Genomic DNA, 26,008 nt, shown 5'->3' on the forward strand with positions numbered 1-26,008 from the left:
CGTGAAGGTACAAGAGAGACATGGGAAGAGGAGGGAGTTTTCCAGTTTAATGGAAACGTACTCCACATCTCCCTGACAGCGAATCAATTTTTTAATCATCTTGTGAAAATCTATCAAAACTTAAAGCTTTTGAGATTTTATTAGAGTTATATTGAATGTAAAGACCAATTAAGGGAGAATTAACATGTTAATATGCTTCTCTATTCACAAGCATTTAGCTCTTTTGATCCTCTTTATTAACGTTTTCTATTTAAAAAATTGATGCTCTAATTTTTGTTTCTGAAGAAACTTTTGTTTCTAGCTTTATTGAGGGGCAATTGACAAAAATATTATGTATATTTAAGGTATACAATATGGTGATTTGATATCTGTATACATTGTGAAACTGTTACCCCTACATCCATCACATAGTTGCCTTTTTGTGTATGAGTGGTGAGAATCCTTAAACTCTTACAAATTTCAGGTATATAATGCACTGTTCTTAGCACAGTTATCCTACTGTACATTAGACCCATTAGAACCTCTTATAATTCGTGTCCTTTGATCCTTCTCTCTCCACTTCTCCCATCCCCTGGCAACCATCATTCTACTCCGTTTCTGTAAGTTCAACTTTTAAAAAAGTTTTTAGATTCTACATATAAGTGATGCTGAACAGTACTTGTCTTTTTCTGTCTGGCTTATTTCACTTAGCAGAATGCCCTCTGTTGTTAACGATGGCAGAATTTCCTTCTTTCTCATACTGGAATAATGTTCATAAAATTCCATTGTGTTTGTGTTGTGTGTGTATACACATGCTCTTTATTCATCTGTTTATAGGCACTTAGGTTGTCTCCATACCTTGGCTCTTGTGAATAATGCTGCAATGATCATGAGAGTGCCAGTACCTCTTTGAGATACTGATTTCATTCCCTTTGTATATATATCCAGAAGTGACATTGCTGATCATTAGATAATCTGCTTTTTATTTTTGAGGAACCTTCATTCTGTTTTCCTTGAGAGCTAAACCAATGTATATTCCCACCAATAGTATCCCCTCCTCTTCAAAAAGTTTCATTTTCCACCGTCTTTGTCTTTTTGATAATCACCATCCTGATTATGGTGTGGGGTTTGGTAGGCATTTCCCTGATGATTAATCATGTTGAACACCTGTTGGCCTGTTGTGTATGTTCTTTGGGAAAAAGTGTCTATTCAGTTTATCTGCCCATTTAAAAACCAAGTTGTTTTTACTTGCTATTGAGTTGTATCAGTTTCTTACATACTTTGGATATTAACCACTTATTACATATATAGGTTTGCAAATCTTTTATTCCATAGGCTGCCTTTTAGTTTTTTGATGGTTTCCTTTGCTGTGAAGAAGCTTTGTGGTTGGGTGTATTCCCACTTGTTTTTGTTCTTTGCTTTGATTGCTTGTCTTTTGTTGGATACAAAAAGTCATTGCCATGACCAATGTCTAGGAGATTTTTTCCCTATATTTTCTTCTAGGAGTTTTACAGTTTCAGATACTAAATTTAAGTCTTTAAACCATTTCAAGTTAATTTTTGTGAGTAGTGTAAGATAGGAGTCCAGTTTCTTTCTTTTTAAATGTGAATATCCAGTTTTTCCAAAATTATTTATTGAAGAGACTATCCTTTGCCCATTGTGTGTTCTTGGTGGCCTTGACAAAGATTAGTTGGCTGTATATGTGTAGTTTTATTTCTGAACTCTCTATTCTCTTCCATTGATCTGTGTCTTGTTTTTATGCCAGTACCATTCTTCAAAACTTTGAAAAATTACTACAGTTTTGTAATACAGCTTGAATTCAGAAAGTGTGATACCTTTACCTTTATTCTTCTTTGCCAAGATTGCTTTGGCTATTGAGGGTCTTCTGTGGTTCCAAACACATTTTAGGATTTTTTTTTTTCTATTTCTGTGAAAAATGCCATTGGAATTTTGATAGGGATAGCATTGAATTTGATGATTGTTTCTTGCCTAGATCCTGTGGCTAAGACTTTCCATCTAGTACTATGTTCTTTTTTTCTTTCATTTTTCTTCTTTTTAGGGCTGCAGGTGCAGCATATGGAAGTTCCCAGGCTGGGGTTGAACCAGAGCTGTGGCTGTGAGCCACAGCCACACCAGATCTAAGCCATGTCTGTAACCTACACCACAGCTCATGGCAATGACAGATCCTTAACCCGCTGAGCGAGGCCAGGGATGAAACCTGCGTCCTCATGGATACTAGTTGGGTTCGTTTCTGCTGAGCCATGACAGAAACTCCTCCTCCTGTTTTTTTTTTGTTTTTTTTTTTTTTTAATTCTAGTTTCTGCCATTGTGTTTGGAAAAGATACTTGATGAAATTTCAGTCTTAAATTTCTTAAGACTTGTTTTGTGACCTAACATAGCTATCCTAGAGAATGCTCTGCACGAGCTTGAGAAAAATGGGTGTTCTGCTATTTGATGGCATGTATTTGTCTTTCCAGTTTTCCAGTTTTGTTTGAGTCAAATATTTATTGATTTTTCTGTCTGGATGATCTATCCATGTTAAAAATTGTGTATTAAATGCTCTGTTAATGCATTGCTGCATATTTCTGCCTCCTGATCTGTGAATATATCCATAATATATTTAAGTGCTCCAGTGTTGAGTGTATATATAGTGACAATTGTTATATTCTCTTGATAAATTGACAGCTATATCATCTCCTTTGTCTCTTACAACTTTTGATTTAAAGTATGTTTTTGTTTTAGGTACGTAATGATTCTTAGTCTGGTTTGGTTACCATTTGCATGGAATATCTTCTTCCATTCTTTTTCTTTGAGTCTCTGTGTGTCCTTGAAGCTGAAGTGAGTCTCCTCACAGCATAGTCACTTTTTTTTTTGTTTAATTCAAATCAGCTATTCATGTCTTTTGACTGCAGAAATTAGTGCATTTAAAGTTAAGTATTTGTAATTAAGCAATTACTATCGCCAACTTGTTAACCGTTATCTGGTTGTTTTGTAGTTCCTTTGTTCATTTCTACTTTCTCGTCTTCCTGCGCTTTGATGATTTTCAGTAGCATTATACTTTGGTTTCTTTTTTCTTTTATGCTTTTTGCTTTGTAGTTCCCAAGAGGCTTACCTAAACACCTTGTAGTTAAAATAGTCTGTTTTAAGCTAAAAACAACTCTGATTGCATACAAACACTCTACCTTGTTATTCCCCTTCCGCATTTTATGGCTTTCTTTTTCTTTTTTAAATTGAGATATAGCATATGTACAATATTATGTAAGTTCTGGTATACAACATAGCTATTCACAATTTTTAAAGGTATTCAATGTAGGTATTGGCTGTATTCCCTGTGTTGTACAGTGTATCCTTGTAGCTTGTTTTATGTGCAGTAGTTTGTGCCTCATAAACTCTTACCCCTATCTTACTCCTCTCCCCTTCCCTCTTTCCACTAGTAACCACTAATTTGTTCTGTGAGTCTGTCTCTTTTTTGTTATATTAACTATTTTTTAGGTATCTCATATAAGTAATAATATATAGTATTTGTATTTACCTGTCTGACTTATTTCATTTAACACTCATCCATGTTGTTGCAAATGGCAAAATTTTATTCCTTTTTACGGCTGAGTGGTATCCATTGGGTATATATATATTGTAGTTTTTGCATCTGTGTTCATTATATTACACACACACACACACAAAAACAATGGCATATATACATGTGTCTCATCATCTTTATCCATTCTAAGTATCCATTGATGGACACATAGGTTGCTTCCTTACCTTGGCACTTGTAAATTTAAATTTATACTGCTATGAATATTGGGGTGAAGGTATCTTTCCAAAACAGTGTTTTCATTTTCTTGGGATATATATACCCAAAAATGGAATTGCCAGGTCATGCGGTAGTTCTATTTTTAGTTTTTTTGGAAAAACCTCCATACTGTTTTCCATAGTGATTGCACCAATTTACATTCCCACCAACAGTGTATATATAGGGTTCCTTTTTCTCCATAGCCCCACCAACATTCGTCATTTGTTGATAGCCCTTCTAACAGGTTTGAGGTGATAGCTCATTGTGGGTTTAATTTAGTCATTTAACAACATTGAGCATCTTGTCATATGCCTGTTGGCCATCTATATCTTGTCTTTGGAAGAATGAATATTGAGGTCTCCCCATTTTTTATTGGATTGTCTGTTTTTTGTTATTGAATTGAATTAGCTGTTTATGTATTTTGGGTGTTAACCCCTTATTGATCATATCATTGGCAAATACTTTTTACCATTCAGTAATTTATCCTTTCATTTTGTCAGTGGTTTCTTATGCCTTACAAAAAAGCTGTACAGTTTAATTAGGTCCCATTTGTTTATTTTTGCTTTTATTTCTTCTGCTTTAGAAAAAAAATCCCCCCCAAAAATATTGCTACACTTTTTGTCAAAGAATGTTTTGCCTATATTTTTTCCTCTGGGAGTTTTATAGTATCTAGAATAAAATTTGAATAAAAATTGTGAGAATAGGCATCCTTGTCTTATTCCATTATTAGAGGAAATGCTTTCAGCTTTTCCTAATTGCATGTGATGTTAACTTTGGACTCTTCCCACTTTATCCACTTTCCAGAGATTTTTTATCATAATTAAATGTTAACTTGTCCAAAGTTTTACTGCATCTTTTGAGATGACCATATGGTTTTTATTATTCCATTGTTTGGTGTATCACATTGATTAATTTTCGTATGTTAGAATCTTTGTGACTACTAAAGAGTCTTTGCCTCCTTGGGATAATTCCCACTTTGTTGTGGTGTATGCCCCTTTTAATGCTGCAGTTTTGCATCTGTGCTCCTCAGTGATATTAGCCTGTAGTTTTCTTGATGTGTGTGTGATATCTTTGCCTGGTTTTGGTATCAGGATGATTCTGGCCTCAGAGAATGAGTTATGGTGTTGGTGTCACAATTTACATCTTTTTATATTATGGATCCAGTAACAAATTGTTTTAGCTATAGATGTTGGACTGCTTTTGTCTTTTAACTGTTATACTAAAGTGATTTACCATCACTGTTGCAGTATTTGGTGATTCTGAATCAGTCTACCTACTTGGCTTTATTTGTAAGTGCTATCCTCTCAGGTTAGGAGTTAGCACACTTTCATTTTAGCTTGAAGATTTCCCTTTAGCATTTCTTTTAAGGAAGGTCTAGGAGCCACTGTGGCTCATCAGGTTAAGAACCTGACATGTGGTGTCCATGAGGATTTGGGTTCGATCCTTGGCCTCACTCAGTGGGTTAAGGATCTGGTGTGCCTCAGGCTGCGGTGTAGGTTGCTGATGTGGCTCAGATCCAGTGTGGCTTGGCTGTGGCTTAGGCCTCAGCTGCACCTCTGATTTGACCCCTAACCTGGGAACTTCTATATGCTGCAGGTGTGGCCGTAAAAAGAAAAAAAGAACAAAAGGAAGGTCTAGTGGTGATGAACTCTTTCAGCTTTGGTTTCGGAAAATTTTCATCTCTCTTCCATTTTTAAAAGACAGCTTTTCTGGGTGAGATAGTTTCTTTGTTGGCATTTTTTTTTTTTCTTTCAGCGCTTTGAATATATCATCTCACTCTCTCCTGGTCTGCAAAGTTTCTTTTGGGAAGTCCCCTAATCACTTTATAGGACTTCTCTTGTGCAAAATGAGTCACTTTTCTCCTGCTCCTTTCAAAATTCTCTGTCTTTGAGTTTTGACAATTTTAATACACTGTCTTAGTGAAATCCTCTTTGTATTGCATCTGTGTGGGGACCTATGAACTTCATAAGCCTGGAAGTCTGTTTCGTCACCTAGATGTGGGAAATTTTCAACCACTACGTCTTCAAATAAACTCTGCTCCTTTCTCTCGTCTCCTTGTGGAACTCTCATATGCTAATATTGTTTTGTTGATGGTATCCTGTGATTCACCTGGGCTTTCTTTTCTCTTTTTCATCCTCCATCCCTTTCTCTCTTCTGATTGGGTGATTTCAAATGTTCTGTCATTCTAGCCTGATCAGTTTGGCTATTAATACTTTGAAAGCATTTTCTTTACATTCATTGTGTTCTTTAGCTCTTTATCTTTCCTGAATTTTGCCTATTTGAAAATGTTCTTTTCATACTTACATGAAAACTTGGCTCTGTATAAAATTCTTAAGCCATTCTTTCCCTGAGGAAATGTTCTGGCATTTAAATGTTGTTGTAGAGAAGTGTGAGGTTAACTTGCTATTTCTTACTTGTCTGATAGGAAAAAAGTAACTCATTTGATTTTTTACCCTGATTAAGAGTGAGATTGAACAACTTTTCTTCTGCTACTTGATGTTTGAAGGTAAGAATGATAGCATGAAAATAGGAACCACTCCAAAGTTAAAGCAGATGTTGGGATTAACATATACTTTTATTTTAGGGGCTGGCAAATGGCTTATTGGTCAGATCTGGACTGGCAGCTGTTTTTGTATGGTCCACAAGCTAAGAATGGTTTTTACAAAGGAACAACCACAGCCGATTTGATGATCGGCAACAATATCCCAATTAAGTCACGTGTTACCTCCCTCAAAAGAATCCTGCATTTCTCATTAATCGGTCTGTATTTTAAAAAATAACATTGCAATTATTATCATAAATTGAATTTCTTCAATAAAACATTTGTAGAAAAATTTTTTTCCTTATATGAATACCCAGCGTAATGTCTTTGATTTTTGCCTTCTAGCTCACAAGCCTAAAATGTTTACTCATTGGCCTTTTTTCAGAAAATTCTGCTGACCTCTCGTCTGTTACAAATCCAGAACTGATTTAATCCAAGGATGTTTTTGGATCTAGTGGGAATCTCCCTTAAGATCTGCTTCCTCATCTTATTTCAAGTATAGGCCCCCTAGAATGTATCCTTCAGCTCTCGGTGGCAGTGGCCATTCTCAGGACTCTTCCTGAACCCTGAGTCTCATCAGTAGGTAGACTCTCCTACATTGATATCGTGGTTGTCAGCTTCATATTTGATGTAGGGTTTTGTACACCACATTTCTACTCTAGTAAGAATTCCTCTTGCCCCTGGCCTACTTCAGTCTGTCTTGTTTGATTTGTCTGAAGCTTATTCTCTTGCCAGTTAAAGCTTTTCCTATCCTACAATGATTCTCGGCTAGTATGATGGCTTAAGTTCTTTAGTTACGGCTTATACTTGCATGCAGTGTATCATCTTTACTTGGAGACTCTGTATCTTGTTACATTTCCCTCAGGAACCAGAATGAGACTCTCTCTTTTTTTGTGTTTCAAAGCCCACTTCCTTTTGTTCTGTTCTATATTATCTGAGGAATTCTGGTAGTGCATGGATGTGGCCTTTTACTACTTTGTGAACACTGAACTGAGTCCAACAGCTTGGGCTACCAACTGTGTTTTTTCCCCTAAGTAAGGTCTTATTTTCCCACAGAAGTTCTTTCTGATGATTTGCCCTGAGGAGATGATCTTAAAACTTATCATTATCTTTAGTGTAGAATTTAAGGTAAATTAGAATTGTATGTATATAAACCCATTAACCTAAGAAGGAAAGTTAGATAATATAGACTGCCCTGTAGTAACTAGCATAGCAAGGAAGGATAACTAGCATAATGAAGTCTCTGGAGATTATACTCTACCTAGTAGTGGGAATACTAAATTAATAAGCCTAGTGAGAAGTTGGGAACTAGATATATATGTGTGTATGTAAGTATATGTGTTTGTGTGTGTAACCAGTAGTCATAGCTGTGAAATCACCTTTTATATTTTGAAAATAACGTGAATGTATTTTTCAGCTCATTACTTCATAGTTTTGTTCAGAAAAAAAAAGTATGGAGACATTCATACCCAGTGTTTTGACAACAGTAAATCAAGACAGGAAAAAGGAGAAAAGAAAGACAGAACCAAGGTAAGGAAAAAAAAAAAAAGATACAATAAAGTTAAAATCTCAATGATATAGAGCTGGTGGTAATCCATGCTGACAATGAAAAATACTAAGTATCATAAGCAGATTGAATGAGGATTCTGGAGTATAGAAAACCTTGGTTTCTTAGGGAGCGATTCTGATAAGATTCTGCAAGTTAACACTGGCTTTCAGCTCCTTCCCCCAGACCAACCTTGCATATGCCCAGAAAGTGAGAAAGAGGTTGATGGGTATGAGAGATTAACCAACAACTGAGAAATTCCAGGAAGGCTAAAGATATGGATTATGGATAGAAAAATGGCAGCTCAGGGCAGAAGAGGGCAGCACAGAGCAGATGAAGACATGATTGGAGAGATTCATGTATTTTTCTGGGTTTGTGTGTGTGTTTTCATATTCCTCTGGGTGGATCACCATCCACTCGGAAAAAAAAAAAAAAGTAATGGAGGTGAGAAAAAAACTTGAACATATCACTAACGTCTATTTAAACATGATGGGTTGAACCCAGGTTTAATGACTCCCCTTTCTAAAATCCTGCTAAAATGATAGTAAGCAAAAAACCCACAAGAGAATGAGAGATGAGACGCAAGCAAATGGGAGCCGCCAGTGAGATTTTGGAAGCTTGAAAATAGATGGATAAGTGGTTCCTGATTTAGCGGAGCAGAAAATTTAAACCTAGGATGGTGGTGGGTGAAGTCAAGAAACAGGCGAATCCATCGTCCCCCATCTCCTCCTTCCACCTCTGCTCCCTCCAGTCCCCCAAGCTCAGGGATCAAGGATATCATGTATCTCCGAGAGTGGCAGCACCGCTGAGACTGAAATCAGCAAGTTGAACGTTTGTCTAAGAAGCTGTTAGAACCCAGATCTCCTCCTTCACTTCTGACCGCCAACAGACTGTGTGGTCTTCGTCCCAGCAGAGGTGCTCCAGGGCCTGGGGAAACCTGGCACAGCTGAGGGCAGACTACTGTGCTCCAGGAGATCCTCAGCTTTTCCCCCTCTGCTTGACTTTGAGAAAGCTCACCGCCGAAAGCTACGAAAACTATTCTCTGGGCACTGACCAGCCAAAATGAAAGAAGTACAGCTAATGACAGTTGGGAAGACCCTAACACAGCCCCGCGTTACCCCGAAGCTAACTCTACCCGTCGACACACACCAGCCCACGAAGAGTCGTCTCGATGTTACTTTAGTGGTGACTCTTACACCTTAGCAGACAACCCGTGATCATCTGAGGAATGTTTGTAGCAGGACAGAAACCCAAACCAAAGGAGCTGGGAGGAAAAACGTAACGCAGGGGAAGAAAAGTTCAACCACAGCCATCTCGAGCCTATTGTTAGATGATCAGAGTTGACATTTAGAGAATAAAAGCATATGGAGAATTTGGGGGACAAAAAGACAGTTTTTAGAAATGAAGTATACAATAGCAAAAGTAGAGATTGGGAGTATAGTTAAAGGTAAAGTTGAGGAAATTGTCCAGAAAGAAAAATGAAGAGATAGAGGTAAAATATAGAGAACTGGTAAGAAAAGGGGTGCAGAGAAAACAAAATCAGGCAGTAGAACTAAATCCCCCCAATTTTTGTGGTCACAATAAATGCAAATAGAGTAAAATTTTAAAAAACATCCAACTGGATAAAAAAAGCAAAATGCATGTGTGGAAACATCCTAAAAAGCAAAAGTATACTAATAGGTGGAAAGTAAAATAAAAAATAAAAAAAGGTTATGTATTCTCTTCCAGGTCATATGGAACAATTGTAATTCTTCACCATGTATGACCTTAAACCTTGTTTTAATAAATTTGTAAAGATTAATTAGTATACGCTACATATTCTTTAATCATATTAGAAATCAGTTATAAGGGGTTAACTAGAAAACCCCTATACATGTAGAAATGAAATATAAAATCTGAAAAATAAACATTTTTCTGAATAACTAATGAGTGAAAGGAGGACCCCCTAAAGGAAATTAGAAAAATCTTCGAACTGAATATAGTAAAAGAAGATAGGAAAAGAAGGAAATGAAGAAAGGAGAGGAGCTTAAACTATGTTAACTGTGTCACACATACAAAAATAGCATGTTTAGGGAAAAACTTACAGTCATAAAAACCTATATTAAAAACCAAAAAGGGCTGAAAATTTAATGAGCTAACAATCCACTTTAAGTAGTTAGGGTTAAAATACTGAACAGAATAAACCCAAAGAAAGCTGAAGGAATGAGATAAAGATGATCAGAAATTGACAAAATAGAAATCGAAGATAAAGTAGAGAAAATCAGCAAAAGCAACCGTTGTCAATCAAATTGACAATCCTTTGACAAAACCTATCAAGAAAAAGAACTCATAAATAGTTAGGGTTCTGACATTGCACAGCTCCAGAAGTCCCCTTCATGATGCACATCTATGCATCCCTCCCTCCCTCTCTCTCCATCTCCCCTAAAACACAAACCCAAGGGTTCTGTAGGGTGAATGATGCACTGGGGAGTGATGCCATGCGATGGCCTTGTAACCAATAGAGCAGAAAGGGGACCTGAGTACAGGTAGGTCTGCAATTAAAAAGATGAGAAAAGTATTTCATGGTGATAACTTGAAAACTTACACAAAGTATAAAATTTTTAAGGAAAATGTAAATATATAAAACAGTCTCAATAAGTAGTAGAAAAGGCAGACTGTTTTTTTTGCCACTTAAATTGTTGAGTTAATAGTTAAGAATCGCTACCACCACTACTCCCATACGTCCCTCCTCCCCGCTCCCAGACCATGTACGTCAGGCCCAGAGAAATTGACAGTTTCTGAGTTCCTGATAATTTTCGTTAGAGCTCCAATGAGTTCTTAAAACAAAAACAAAAACAGCAAAAACTCAAGTAACAGATAAATCTAATGTTATACAAATTCTACAGAATAGAAAGTCCCTAATCAATTTATGAGGGTAGTTTATATAGCCGTCTAAGTCATTTTCATTCAGACCTTAGGAGCAAAAAAACTTAAATAAAATATTAACCTACAAATGAAAGCCCTGTATGGAAATGGATGATACATCAAGATCAAATTGAGTAGTTTATTTCAGAAATGCAAGGTTCAACATTAGAAAATACAGAAATACCAATTACCATTAATAGATTAAAGAAAGAAACACATTTGATAATATTCAGTATCTCTTACTGATAAAAACTCTTAGCCAACTACTTGATAAAGGGCATTTACCAAAAACCTAAAGCAGTAGCATATTTAATGAGCAAGTGTTAAAAGCATTCCTTTTTAAATTCAGAAAAGTGACAAGGATGCTGGCTATTGCCATTTCTAATCAACATTCTTTTATAGATCCTAAGACAATAAGACACAAAAGAAAAAAAAAATCTTTAAGGTTTGGAAGATGAGAAAGTGTAATCATTCATAGATTGTCTACCAATAACGTACAAAAGAATTTACAAAGTTTTATAGTTAACAAGTGAATTTATTAGTAAAGCTGCTAGATTAAAGTCAGTGTTTGTAAGTGAATTGCTTTTCTGTAGTCCAGCAATAGATTGAAAATGTAATTAAATCGTAACTGTCAATTCATAATAGTGATGAAAAATAACCTACCTAGAAAAATTTATTTTTAAATGATGATGTATTTGACATTTATGAAGGAAATTAGGAAATTTAGGAATGCCACAAAATATGTAGAAAAGCAAAGGACCAAGAATAGATAAGTAGTTTCTTTAGGAAAAGAAAGTTCGGGGGTCATAATTTACAGCTGTTAAAACTGTAGTAATTAGAATAGTGTGCTATAGAAACAAGGGTAAACGAATACAAATAACGAACCAGGGAGGGAGAATCCCATACATTTTGAGTAGTGACTGACTTGGTGTTACAGATCAGCGAGGGAGAGGATTGGCGTTTTCAATGAGGCTACTGTGACAATTGGATATCCTTATAGGGAATGGGCAGAAATTGGATTTGTTCTCATACCAAAAATCAAGGATTTAGAACTTATGTGTGAATCACAAGACTCGTGAGGGGCAGAACTTTAATAAGACTTAGGGAAAAGTATAAGAGAATTTTGTCATCACCTTGGAGTAAGGAAAGATTTCTTAAGACAAATCATACAAAGATAGGCACATGAGATTAAAGTTAACATCAGCTTATCAAGACTTCACAGATAAGTCCAAACTGGAAGATATTTTCAACCCATATAAAATTAAAAAAAATAGCCAAAATGTGAAAAGAATCCTAAACATTGCTAAAGATTATGGTAAACAATGCAGTAAAGCAAAAGCAGAAACAGAACAAAGGATATGGCTAGACCTTTCAATGAAGAGAAAACTGTTCAAGGTGTTGAAAAGCCAAATGGCACTCACAAAGTGCTCACAGAACAAAACCTTAAGAATATTAAATAACCATGACACATTAGCACTAATTAAAATGATATTTTTTTGTGTAGTTTTTGCTAACCCAGCTTCATTGGACTCAAAAGGATTTTTGAAATCCGTAATAAAGGCAATTATGTAATCCTACCATGATTCTCTTGAATCAGGATACTGTCTACTTTCTCTGCCATGATATTTTCTTAAAACTCTCACTCAATAAAATCAATATTAAGTTTTTTTTTTTTTTTTTTTTTAAAGAATACTAAATTGGAGTTCCTGTTATGGCACAGCGGAAACGAATCTGACCAGGAACCATAAGGTCTCGGATTCGATCCCTGGCCTCACACAGTGGGTTAAGGATCTGGCGTTGCTGTGGCTATGGTGTAGGCCGGCAGCTACAGCTCTGATTAGACCCCTAGCCTGGGAATCTCCATATGCTGTGGGTGCGGCCCTAAAAAGACAAGAGACAAAAGACAAAAAAAAAAAAGAATACTAAATAAAGCTATCCATACACAAGTTCAAAGAAGTATTTATCTCTGAAGAGAGGCGTTACCCTTTTGTGTGATTAGGTGTTTTTATTTAATATTCCAATAGGTATTTCTTCTACAGAGAAGTATATGCAAGAATTTATAGAACCCCGAATTTTATCTGCCTTGTAAGAATATGGTATATGGCTGTAAGTCAGTTGCAGGCAGTCATTTTGGATTCTGTTCTTATTGAAAACGTTTTCCCAACATTTGTGTAGTAGAAAATTGGCTAATGTAATGTGAAAAGATTTTGACCTTAATCCTGATATGGGTTGATGGTGCTGCTTGTTGTAGCTGTTTTATAAAGGAGTGTAGTATGTGAGTATTGAATTTCAGAAAACTGTATTCCGACCTTATCCTGCCACTAAATTAGGTAACATTTTTTTTTTTTTTTGTGGTTTTTTGATCACCATCATCAGTCATCTACTTACCCTTAATGATGAAGTGTAAAATTTCAGATAAAGCATTTTTGTGCGTCATATCAGAGGCAAAGGAGATGGGAAACATTTCTTTATCTTTTAAAATTAGATGAGGATTCTTAAGTCCTTTCCAGCTGTAAAATTTCAGTGATAGCAGTTAGACGTATTTAGCATTTCATTCGACTCACCATGTTTCAGGTCTCCTTTTCAAAGTGCCTACCAGAAAGTGTTTGACAGGATAGACATTGTATCGTAAAGCACAGAAAGAAGATTTAAAATTTAAGTTCTAGAGAATGTTAACTATAGCAACTTATTTTCTGTGTCATGTTAGCCTTTTAAAATATGAAGAAGGGCAAAATTACGAAGATAACGTATCATTGAGGCATCAACCGGCAGAAGAGGAGACATTGAACTATAACACATTTAGAACCAACTCTGTACCCTTGAAGTCAGAGAAAACAGAAGAACTCTATCAAGATTACAGTCCAGGCATGTTGACTTATATTTTCTTTTAAGGAGTTGGAAAGAAGTTTTCATAGTTTTAAATTAAGAAAACAGGTGAAATATAATGAAACGATGCAAGGTTTGGTCGTTTATTAATTCCATTAGTAACAGCAGTTAGCAAAAATACAAAGCTTGCCCTTTAAAGGGGACATTATCTAAACACTGATAATGATAAAAATAAAAACAGTGATACCACGGCGACCACCACCAATATATGGCATTTCTATGGCCATTCACAGTTCAGCTCACCCTTTCACGTACTCATGATCTCATTTTGTGTAGCCCCCGAAAGGGGGTGGTCAGCATTCTCTGAAGTCCCCAGTGCATTATGGCTGTGTTGGGACTTTCTTTGTTGCGCTTGTCTCCTAGGGTCCTGGATCACTCCTCCACAAACCTTCATTTTTTTTTTTTTTTTTGTCTGCTTTCCTCCTCTCCATCCCAAGTTCCCAATTTCCAACATTTACCTTTTTTTTATTTTTTTAACTACAACTTTCTTTTTTATATCCTCACTTATATAATGGTTACTCTTTGGTCTCTTTTTTTTTTTTTTTGGCTTTTTAGGGCAGCACCTGAGGCATATGGAAGTTCCCAGGCTAGGGGTCAAATCAGAGGTAGAGCTGTCCGCCTATACCACAGCAACAGCAACACCAGATCCAGCCAAGTCAGCAGTCTACACCATAGCTCAATGCCGGATCCTTAGCCCACTGAACGAGGCCATGGATCCAACCCACATCCTCATGGATACTAGTCCGAGTCCTTTCCAGTGAGCCTTGACGGGAACTCCCTGGTCCCCATTCTTGTCTTCACTTCTTCCTGGATCAGCCACTCTGTTACCAGTATCTTCACAACTCCCATTTTCCCATTTCTTTCCTCTGTACCTGGATTGACAAAACTTAAACGCTAATCAATGTAATTATCAATTTTCCCCGCTTCCCAGCTTGGGTTAGTAAGCCTTTTTTTAAGACACTTACACAATCACGTTGATTGGTTCTTCTTCCAAAGTCAGGGTCCCCAGCATCCCTGGGGCCCTCCATGCTGCCTTGTGTCATTTTTCTGTCTCCTACACATGACATCTGTTTAACCAGTCACAATGTAATCAAAAGTCTGTCTTTCTTGATTATGCCTCCAACTTTATAAAAAACAAAAATTGAAAACAGAGATACTCAAATGGAAACCTAACTTCCAGCCTGTTCCCCCACCCCCACTCCCCATCTACAGTAATTGTCTTGGGGACTGACTGTGCCTCCTCTCCTTTAAGGCTATTCCCATCACCACGGTTTTGGAGCTACTCTTCTGCCATGTCCTCAGGAACTTGGGGTCCATCCACTGTCTTCTCGCTCATCTTCCTTCCCATCAGCCCTTTTCTGTCAGCACATAAATATGCCACAAGCTTAGGGCTTACCCACCTTCATCAGAACAACCCAGAAGCCACTTCAGTCCCGTGTTCCCTTCAATAAGGGAACACCATGTGGTCGGGTTTCTTGAAGGAGTTGCCTAGGCCTCCTGCCTCCCTTCCTTTCTTCTTGTTCACCCCTCAGCTGGGATTCTGCCTCCTTCATTCTACTGATAAGACTCTTTTTAGTGTCTTGAACACCTCCACATGGCTAATACCTTAGAGAATTAGTTTATAAATCAAAAAATCTTTGTTTTATTAAAAAATCAATATTTTATTTCTTTGACCACTTGTTTCCTTTCTTTACCCTTGACTTCTGAGGAGAAGTTCTCTGCTGGGTTTCCACTTTTCTAGCTGCTCTTTTTCAGTCTCGTTCATGGAGAGACTTTACTTCTCTCTCTACTCTTTAAGTGTTGTTATCAAGTGTTCTAGGTGCTGCCACACTTAGGGTTTGCTCTCCTTTCTGGACTACACCATAGTTTGATTATTTTTAATAACAATGTATTTCCTCATAGATTTCTTATTTAGTGTGCATACCCCCCAATTTAGGTGATAACCTGAAATTGCTTTCAGCCTCTGGCTGAAGATGAGTATGTTTTATTTCCTGAAGGGACCTGAGCTCCAAAACTTCTGGCTTTGATTGGGCAAGAATATTTTTATCTGACAGATTAAAAGAGCGGGAGTGCCTGGGCCTTTATTAGTATTTGTAGGCCTGACAAGCGTCTTTTCCAGCAAAGTGAAAAGTGTAAGGAGTAAGCTGACCCTTTTCTTGCTTTCCTCAGTAAAGAGAGGGCAGAAATAGAAGGCTGGACAGGAATAAAAGGGCCAGGCAAAGCTAGAGTTTATTGACCATCTTAAGAATATTTTGGCATTATTCTATGAAGATAAGAGTTATGGAAGGATTTTAAGCAAGGAGTTAACAGGATCAGATGTCTGTTTGCACAGATCAGGCTGGTTTCAGATTGAAGGGGAATAAGAACTGATATAGGGAGACCAGTTAGGCACCTTTAGATATTCTGAAGGTAGAATGATAAGATAGGGAAATGGGCTGGTGAGAGAGAGGGAGGTATCAAAGATGATACCTAGGTTTCTGGTTTGTTTAATATAATGAAAAGCCCTGAAAAAGGTCAGGATTTGTGGCATCTGGGGGAAGGATCATGAGTTCTCTTGCAGATGTGCTGAATTTGGAGTCCCTTTGGTACCTTCCAGTGGACATGTCAAGAAAGCAGTGTCTGGAACTGAGAGAAGGCAGGGCTGAGATGATATATCTGGGAGTAATAATGCAGGTGGAAATTGAAGCCATAGACGTGGGTGCGATTGCCTGCGGAGACTGTGTAAAGTGAGAAGCGGCAATTATATGAACTAGAGGAAAGAGGGTGGTGGCAGTGGATTCGTATGATTGGGCAGAGAGTAGGCTAAACAGGGTGATGAGGAAGAGAATGAGGGTGTGGTGTTCTGGAAGCCAAAGGAAAGGATTGTATCAAAAAGGGAATAGATTCTGGGTTCCAGATGGCGACATAGGAGGATTCTGAACCCATCTCTTCCCACAAGCTCACGAATTCTGCAACTACCTATGTAATAATTTCTTCTAGAAAAAAAATCCCCAGACTAGCTGAGCGACTTGTACATTGGGTGAAAAAAAACAAAAGCAAAAACCCTCATATAGGTGATAGCAGAGGCTAGGACAAAATCTTACCATAGTCCCATCCCCAGCTTAGCAACTCACAGTCAAGAGGGAACTCATACCCGACCTTCTCCTTGAGTGAAGAGTTTGAACCCCACACTTGGCACCCCAACTCTTAAGATCTGCATCTGAGGAGTGAGCCTCCAAAACATCTAGTTTTGAAAGCCGATAGAGCTTAAAGATTACCAAAAGATTGGTTTCAAAATCTTTGAATCTGTTTCTGTTTTGTGAATAAGTTTTTTTATATCATTCTTTTATTAGAATCTCATGTGATACTTGTCTCTAGCTTACACATACACACTACTGTCTGTAAAATAGAAAAGTAACAGGGACCTACCTACCGTAGAGCTCAGGGAAGCCTACTCAGTGCTCAGTCATGACGTAACTGCCATGGGAAAGGAATCTGGAAAAGAATGGCAGCATATGTGTGTGTATGTGTATATCTGATTCACTTTCCTGTACACCTGAAACTAACACAACATTCTAAGTCAACTATACTCCAATAAAATTAAAAAAAAAAAAAAAAAAAGTTCATGCATGCAGAATCACCCAACCTAGGGCACAATGCAGAGGCACCTAACGAAAAAGTGCCCAGACTTTCTGTGAAAAAGGCTCATTTACATCCCTTAAAGCATCAACCTTTTTTTTTTTAATCTTTTTAGGGCCATACCCATGGCATATGGAGGTTCCCAGGCTAGGGGACTAATTGGAGTTGTTGCTGCTGGCCCATACCACAGCAACAGCAAAGCCATATCCGAGCCTTGTCTGCAACCTACACTGCAGTTCACAGCAATGCTGGATTCCCCCACCCACTGAGCAAGGGCAGGAATCGAACCCTCAACCTTCTGGTTCCTAGTCAGATTCTATTCTGCTGCGCCATGATGGAAACTCTTTTTTTTTTTTTTTTTTTTTGTCAAGCAGCAGCTTGTACACTCATCTGGCATCTCAATTTTTGTGGCTCCCACCCAGGGGACACCTCTAGACAGCCTGTCTCTGGTGGACAGAGGGGCTTATGCTTGTGGTCCCACAGGGCTGTAGCACATGGAGATTTCTTAACTGGCTGCCACCCGCAGGATCCAGTAGAGAGTACAGACTGAGAGCCCAGTCTGTGAAGGAGGCCTGGTAGCGTATCTTCATAGCTGCAGGCTGAGAGGCAGGCTTCTAACAAAACAGACATCTAAGGGCTGGCTGTAGTCCTCTCCAGAGACCTCAGAAGGCAGCACTATCTTGGTGTTTTCGCTTTGCCATACTCCAGAGCACCAGCTTGGACATGCATCTGGTGCCTCAGTTTTTAGGTCTGGTGTCTTGGTTTATGTGGCCACCACCTTGGCTCTGGGGGCCAGTGAGGTTTGCACTCATGGGTTTCATGGAACTCTAATATGGAAAGAAAGTGTTTGGCCAGCATTTACCATCAGGGCACAGTACAGAGGGTGCACTGAAATATATCCCCAGTTTTTCTGTGAAAAAGGCCTGTTTAGGTGACTCAGAGCATTGGCATGAGGGGTAGGCTTCTGATGGGCACACATGTAGGAGCCTAATGAGGTGTCACAGGCACAGAGGTCAGCGACCACCATCTTTGCACGGTCCCTCTGCCTCACTTCAGGTTGCCGGAATCTCCTTGAAGGGAACCTGTGCACTAGGCTGGTACCGTGATTTTTGCAGCTGCTGCCTAGGAGACACCCCTTAGTCACCCAGCTCTGGGAGTCAGCGGGGCTTGCACTTGTGTGTTCCACAGGACTGTGGCAAATGGATAAACAGTTCTTAATGGGCTACCCCTCCCCTGGGGTAGAGAGCAGAGATGGCAGACTGAAATGCACCTCAAGTCTTTCAGAATAATCTAATGTTGTAAAGGAGGTTGATTAATTGCTTGTAAAGCTAGTATAAAGGTTAAAAAACAAGACTAGTAAAAATAACTATAAGTACCATAATTTTTTAATGGATACAGGAATAAAAATACTTGAATTGTGATGTCAAAAATATAAAAGGTGGAGGAGTAGAATGGTAGAGCTTTAGAATGTGTTTGCTCTTTAATTGATGTTAACATAGATTGTTATGGATATAAGTGGTTTTATGTAAGCCGTATGCTTTGTGATAGCACAAAGCAAAAACCTAGAGTAGATACACAAAAGATAAAGGAATCTGAGCATACCGCTACAGGAAATCAAGTTGCAAAGGAAGAGAGCAAGGAGAGAGAGGTACAAAGGAATTACAAAACAGCAAAAAAACAATGATCAAAATGGCAGAGTCCATACCCATTAATAATTACTTTAAAATAAATGTGCTAAGTTCTCCAATCAAAAAACATAGAGTTACTGAATGGATAAAAAAACCAAAACAAACCAAGACTCATCTATATGCTGCCTACAGGTGACTGACTTATAGGCACAAACTGAAATGTAGAGGTGGGAAAAGATATATGCAAATGAAAGCCAAAAGAATGTGGATGTAGCTATACTAATTCCAACTTTAAATAAACTTTAAAGCAAAATAGACTTTAAAATAGACAAAAAGAATAATTAGAGACAAAGAAGGGCATTATATAATGTTTAAGAGTCAATCCAACCAGAGGACATAACATTTATAATATGTATGCACACAACATGGGAGCACTAGACAAAGAACAAATGAAGTCCAAAATTATTAGAAGGAAGGAAAAAACAAAGATTAGAGAAGAAATAAATGAAATCAAGATGAAAAATAAAAAAGATCAACGTAACTAAGAACTGGTTCTTTGAAAAGATATACAAAACTTGTAAACCTTCATCTAGACTGGCCAAGAAAAAAAAAAGACTCAAAGTTAGAAATGAAAGAGCAGACATTATAATTTATTCCACAGGAATACAAAGGATCGAGACTACTCTTGACAGTTGTATGCCAACTAATTGAACAACCTAGAAGAAATGGATACATTTCTAGAAATATATAACCTACTCAGACTGAATGATGAAGAACTAGAACATCTGAACAGAGGATTTGAGTTATTAATCAAAAGCTTCTCACTGAATAAAAGTCCAGGACCAGATGGCTTCACTGGGAATTCTACCACATATTTAAAGCAATCTGCAGATTTAATGCAATCCCTTATCAAAATTCCAATGACACTTCTCAAGAAGTAGAGAAAAATCAATCCTTTTATAATGGAGCCACAGTAGACCTGAATAGCCAAAGCTATCTTGAGAATGTGTCTGTCATGAAAACTTACCAGTAGAAATGCTCATTCCTTTGCCACAGATTTACTAAAAATTGTTGTCTTTTCAGTTTAGTAGTTTCTCTAAATGTGTAGTATTTTTAGAAGGAAATCAAACAGTTGATCTCATGGGTATTAAAGTTGGAAGCACCACACTTTCTGATTTCAAACTATAGTACAAAGCTGTGCTAATCAAAACAGTATCTATATTAACACACAAATAGATCAATGGATCAGAAGATAGAATCCAGAAATAAGCCAATTTATGACAAAGGAGCCAAGAAAATACAGTGGGGGAAGGACAGTCTCTTTAATGAATGGCATTGGGAAGACTGGACAGCCCCATAGGAAAGAATGAAACTAGACTCCTGTCTTACACAATACACAGAAACTAACAGAAAATAAAGACAAATACCATGTGATAATCACTTATATCTGGAATCTAGTATATGGCACAGTTGAAACTTTCCATAGAGAAGAAAATCATGGACTTGGAGAATAGACTTGTGGTTGCCAAGGAGAGGGGGGAGAGGGACGGAGTGGAATGGAGTAGGAGTTTGGGGTTAATAGATGCAAACTGTTGCCTTTGGAATGGATTAGCAATGATATCCTGCTGTGTAGCGCTGGGAACTATGTCTAGTCACTTATGATGGAGCATGATAGTGTGAGAAAAAATGTATACATGTATGTGTAACTGGGTCACCATGCTGTACAGCAGGAAAAAAAATAATGGGGAAAAATAAAGGAGAATTTTGGTATAAAAAATTGTTGAAACACTCAAACATAACATCTAACAAAATAAAACTCCTAGAAAGAAACAAGTGGAAAGTTCCTTGGCATTTGTCTTGGTGATGATTTTTTAAAATTCAACACCAAGAGCAAAGGCAACAAAAGTAAGAGTAAATAAGTGAGACTACATAGAACTAAGTTTATGCACAGCAAAGGAAACTATCAAGAAAGGACACTCTACTGAATGGTAGTAAGTATTTGCAAGTCATATATATAATAAGAGGTTAATATCCAAAATATGTAAAGAATTCATACAACTCAATAGCAAAAACCCCAACCAACCAAACCACAAAAAAGATATAAGCAACCTGATTAAAACATGGGTAGAGGATCTGAATAGACCTTTTTTTCAAAGAAGATACTCAGATGGCCAATAGGTATGGGAACATCTCCAGTTATCAGAGAAATGAAAATCAAAACCACAATGAAATATCACCTCACATCTGTCAGAATGGCGGTTACCAAAAAGACAAAAATAACAAGGATGTGGAGAAAAGGGAACCCTTGTATACTCTTCGTGGGAATGTAAATTAGTGTAGCCACTATGGAGGATAGTATTGAGGTTCTTCAAAAAAACTAAGAATACCATATGATCAAAATATATATCGTTTCTTGATATATATTTGAAGGAAATGAAAATTTTAATTTGAAATGATACATGCAGTTCTGTATCCTCTAAAGCATTATTTTCCATGGGAACAACCCAAGTGTCCTTTGATGGATGAATAAAGAAAATGTGAAACGTATGTTGGAATATTACTGATCCATAAAAAGTAATCTTGTCATTTGCGACAACATGGATGGACTTTAGAGCATTAGACTGAGAGAAATGAGACAGAAAGATAAATACTGTATGCTTTCACTTATGGAAAATAGCCAAGAGAAGAGATTGGTGGTGGTTAGAGGCAGAGGGTAGGGTTGGGCAAAATGGGTGAAGGTATTCAAAAGTTGGAAACTTCCAGACATAAAATAATCAAGGCATGGGGATATATAGACAGGCCCCAACTTAAGGATGATTCAACTTAGGATTTTTTGACTTTTTGATGATAGAAGATTGATACACATCCAACAGAAACTATACTTTGAGTTTTGAACTTTTCCTGGGCTAGCGGTATGTGATAGAAAGGGGATATGATATGCTCTAGTAATGCTGGCAGCAGTAGGTGATCTCCAACTCCCAGTCAGCCACACAGTCGTCAGGGTAAACAACTGACACACAACCATTCTGTAGCCACACAAACCTTCTGCTTTTCACTTTCAGTACAGTATTCAATAAATTACATAAGATATGAGCACTTGATTAAAAAATAGGCTTTATGGTAGATGATTTTGCCCATCTGTAGTCTGATGTAAATATTCTGGGCATATTCAAGGCAGGCTAGGCTAAGCTATGAGGTTTGGTAGATTAGGTGTGTTAAGTGCATTTTTTGACTTATGATATTTTCAACTTACCGTGGATTTATCAGGACATTATACCATCATAAGTCAAGGAAAACCTGTCATGTACAGCATAGTAACTGTTGTTAATACTGTATTGCATATTTAAAAGTTGCTTAGAGAGTAAAGTTTTCAAGTTCACATATAAAAAAAAAGTTTGAGGTATGTGTGGTGATGGATGTTAACTAGACTTATTGTGATGATAATTTTGCAGTATGTATTATGTTGGACACCTGAAACTAATATAATATTGTGAAATATATCTCAATAAAAAAAGAAAGACATGGTCTAAAATATCAAATAGCACTGATAAGTCCAGAAAAATGAGGACCAAAAGTGTCCTGAATTTACTGGCCTGAAGGATATGTTCACTTGAGTACTGCTGTTGTGGAGTTCTGAAACTACACTGGAGTAAGTTAAGAAGTGGAGAGTAGATGAATAAATAGAATAGTGACTATATGCAACTCTTTTGAGAATTTTGACTATAAAGGCAATTAAAGAGTTCCCATTGTGGCTCATGGAAATGCACCTGACTAGTATCCATGAGGATGTGGGTTCAATCCCTAGCCTTGCTTCAGGGATCCAGCATTGCTAGGAGCTATGGTGTAAGTTGCAGATGTGGCTCAGGTCTGGTGTTGCCATGCCTGTGGTGTAGGCCGGCAGCTGTAGCTCCAATTCGACCCCTGGCCTGGGAACTTCCATGTGCCACAGGTGTGGCCCTAAAAAAAATAATAATAAAAATAAAAAATAAAAAGAAAGGCAGTAAGTTTTATTTAATCTAGGAGCTGCTTGGATATGAAAAAGAAAGAAGGAATGGTAGTGTAGGCATGAGGGGATGGGGTTTAACAAAGGTGGAAAGGATTGGTTTTGGGTAGGAGGAGAAACAGACTCTTTGATAAGTTAGAAAGGCAGGAAGAAAGCATGAGTGCAGGTGTGGGTGGCTTGGCTTATTTAACAATGGCAAGTTGAAGGAATTCCCATATGATGCCTTTTATGTTCTCTGGGAAGTGCTGTCAACAGGTCACTTGAAGTAGAGGGACTGGAATGTAAAGGTTTGAGATTTAAGGAGAATGGAGAAAACCTTTAATAACTGTTGAAAAGTCAGAAGATCAAATTAACCAGACAAACATAAGATTTCAGGTTTGTGTTCCAGGTCCCTTTGTGGTTAATTAGTAGGAATTTTGGGGCCTATTAATCAGTCCATTTATGGATCTCTAATAGCACTGGGCTCTGCAGAAGAAGGCACATGGGGTTAGGTTTATCCAGGGCTGGTGTTTTGCCATATAAGGTGAAATGAAAAGAAAAGGAGAGTTTAGGATATTGGCAAGAGTGTTTTTGAAAGACAGCATGACCTAGCTGGATAAGGAGAAAAATGGGGGGGAAAAAAAAAAAGAGTTGAGGGATTGTTAGAAGGTAAGGGGACAGTGGTACTGAAGAAGTTAAAAAAAAAAATGGTGTTGGGAGTATTAAGCAAGCCGGGAGGATAAAGGCCCATGACGACAAGCATTCGGATGTCATCTTGGGAGTGGTTAGTTGAAGTGGACTAGAGATGGGAGGATGTCTAGAAGAGGGGGAGGGGAGCACGGTATCAGACACTAATTCATGAACACTAAAGTTTCCCAGAACGACGGCAGATTTACTATGGAGAAAGTTGGCTCTTCCTGGAGTCAGGGTTCCAGATTAATTGAGTGACTGGACACTTGGTGGATGTCAGTGAAGAGAGGAGGAATATGATGAAACAAAAAGGCATGTGATTCAGAGGTGTAGGATTTGAAAAAAAGTTAATGATTGGAGGTGGTAAATGGGGAGCAAGGAGGAAAACAAGCCACTTTGCAATTGAGGTATATGGGGTTTGGCTCTGCTGTTTTTCCTGCTGGGACAAGGATTATCACAGAGTGGGAGAGGGATTATTGCAGAGTAGGAGAGGTGGTTTCCCTTCAAGGCCACACTGAAGAGCTTGGTATATGGGGCATTGGTCTATAAATAACCACTGCTTGAGGGGGTTGCATGTTAGTTGAGTATTAGGAAATAAACTAGGTTTCAGTCAAGGCAAGGAGGTGGGAGAAACCCTTGGAATAGATGTTAAAGATAAAGGCAGGTTTTCTTAATCATCTTACACAAACTTTCCAGTGAATCCCACATTTTGTCAGTGTGTCCTCCTGAGCAATCCTCTTGTCTTACCTTTTTCTCATCCTAGCCTTTTCTCTCTCCCCTCAATTAAGAACGTACCATCTTTCAACACTGGATTCCTTGGAAGGGACAGTTGTGTATTCCCTTCTGATTTTACAAATGGGAAATTTCTCTGTTTCTGTCTCTCTGTCTCTCCCGAATTAGAACTATTAGCTAAAGTTGAATTTATTGGGTATTTCATGTGTGTTTATTTTGTTTGTAATTATTTTGTATTATTCCCTGTTTGATTATGGCTCAATGCCTTGCACTACATAATTATTTGCTAGTCAGTGAATAGAAAAAGTAAAATTTGTTTGCTTGAAACCCCCCCCTGTGTTCAGTAACTTCCCCATTCTTTTTCATGTTGAAAATCCACCAATCATAGAAGGAATGTGAGAAGTAGCCCCTATGTTACTTTTCAGCATTTGTATCTAAATATTTTCTGGGCTCATTGACCACTTAGTAACCACTTACTAAGCACTTTAAACATATTAACTAATTTAAACATATTAACTAATTTAAACATATTAACTAATTTAATCCTTTTAACAACGTCTGAGGTAACAATCTTTAATTCAAAGGTCATTTATTTGAAAAGGCAGACAGGTAACGAGGAAGTAAATCACAGAACTGTGAGTGGTAAAGGCTTTTAATTGAGCTGGGAACCAAGGCAGTTTGACTCAAGTCTCTGCTTTTAAATACCATGACATAATGATCAACTTTATTGCTTGGCGTGTGGAATTATATGGTATTATTTATAGCTCATGCTGGTTATTCAGTTAATAATGGTTTTATTTTCAGATTACCTTCAAGAAAGTAGAACTCAACGAGATGCTCCAGAACCAGTTCCCTGTAAGAAGAAAGAGAATTCCAAGGAAAAGGATCAAACTCATGCTTGTCCAAAAGTTAGGAAGAAAAGGCTTGCGTCATATGATAGAACAGGTATGTGATATCACTGACACAGCTTGTTTAGAAGATGCTACACTTTTAAAATTAGTCTGTGGTTTTGTGTGCTTATGTTGGACACATTTTAGAAGAAACAATCTTACTGCATTTTATGTGTTTGGTTGCTTAAAGAATTATTAAAGGTTTTAAAAATTCTCTTTTGAAAACTTAAAATATTGATAGATTGAAAAATTGACAGAAACTTTTCAATGACTGTGTTCTTAGGAATAGTCTCTGAAGGTTATGGTATAGAACTAAAAATAAAGTAGTATGGTTTTGTTTTATTTTTTTAAAACTTGATGGTATCATTTTTTAATAACTTTGTCTTTGTTCAGCTTAGAGTTTAAATATCCAAATGAAGAATCCATTTAAACAGACTTTCTTCACCTAGCACTTTCCAGTTTGTACTTGTTTTATTCCTGAAATTTTAATTTATATAAATATTTTAAGATTTATAGGAAAAAAGACACTTTTCTCCTTTTTGCTGATATACCATGGTTTAAGGAAGATTTGTCATAAAACTATTGAAGCTTAAACTCAGGGGCCCCTCACTTACACAGGCTTCACTTTTTTAAAAAGAAGATCCTCACAATTATAAATGCCTCCGACTGGACAAAACTTGCATGGACGGGGCGGGGGCCATGCCCTTGTCTAATCCGGTCCGCCTGAGTGTGGGCGGGACCTGTGACTTCTTCTAACCAATAGAAACGAAAAGGTAATGGGCTCTCGCTCCCGTGATTATATCACAGTATGTAACATG

At 37.5% G+C, this 26,008-nt stretch overlaps 1 protein-coding gene across 1 annotated transcript in view; it reads left to right on the forward strand.

Moving 5' to 3' along the window:
- Positions 1–7,740: 7,740 nt before the first annotated feature.
- The window catches only part of DNAH14 (dynein axonemal heavy chain 14), a 319,091-nt gene continuing 300,823 nt past the window's right edge, over positions 7,741–26,008 (forward strand). Inside the window, 3 exon segments of the mRNA XM_047754627.1 lie at positions 7,741–7,844; positions 13,472–13,603; positions 25,103–25,245. Of these exon segments, the coding sequence (XP_047610583.1) occupies positions 7,768–7,844; positions 13,472–13,603; positions 25,103–25,245 (352 nt within the window). The 5' untranslated portion in view covers positions 7,741–7,767.

Source organism: Phacochoerus africanus, chromosome 12 (genome assembly GCF_016906955.1).
Source record: "Phacochoerus africanus isolate WHEZ1 chromosome 12, ROS_Pafr_v1, whole genome shotgun sequence".
Lineage (NCBI taxonomy): Eukaryota > Metazoa > Chordata > Mammalia > Artiodactyla > Suidae > Phacochoerus > Phacochoerus africanus.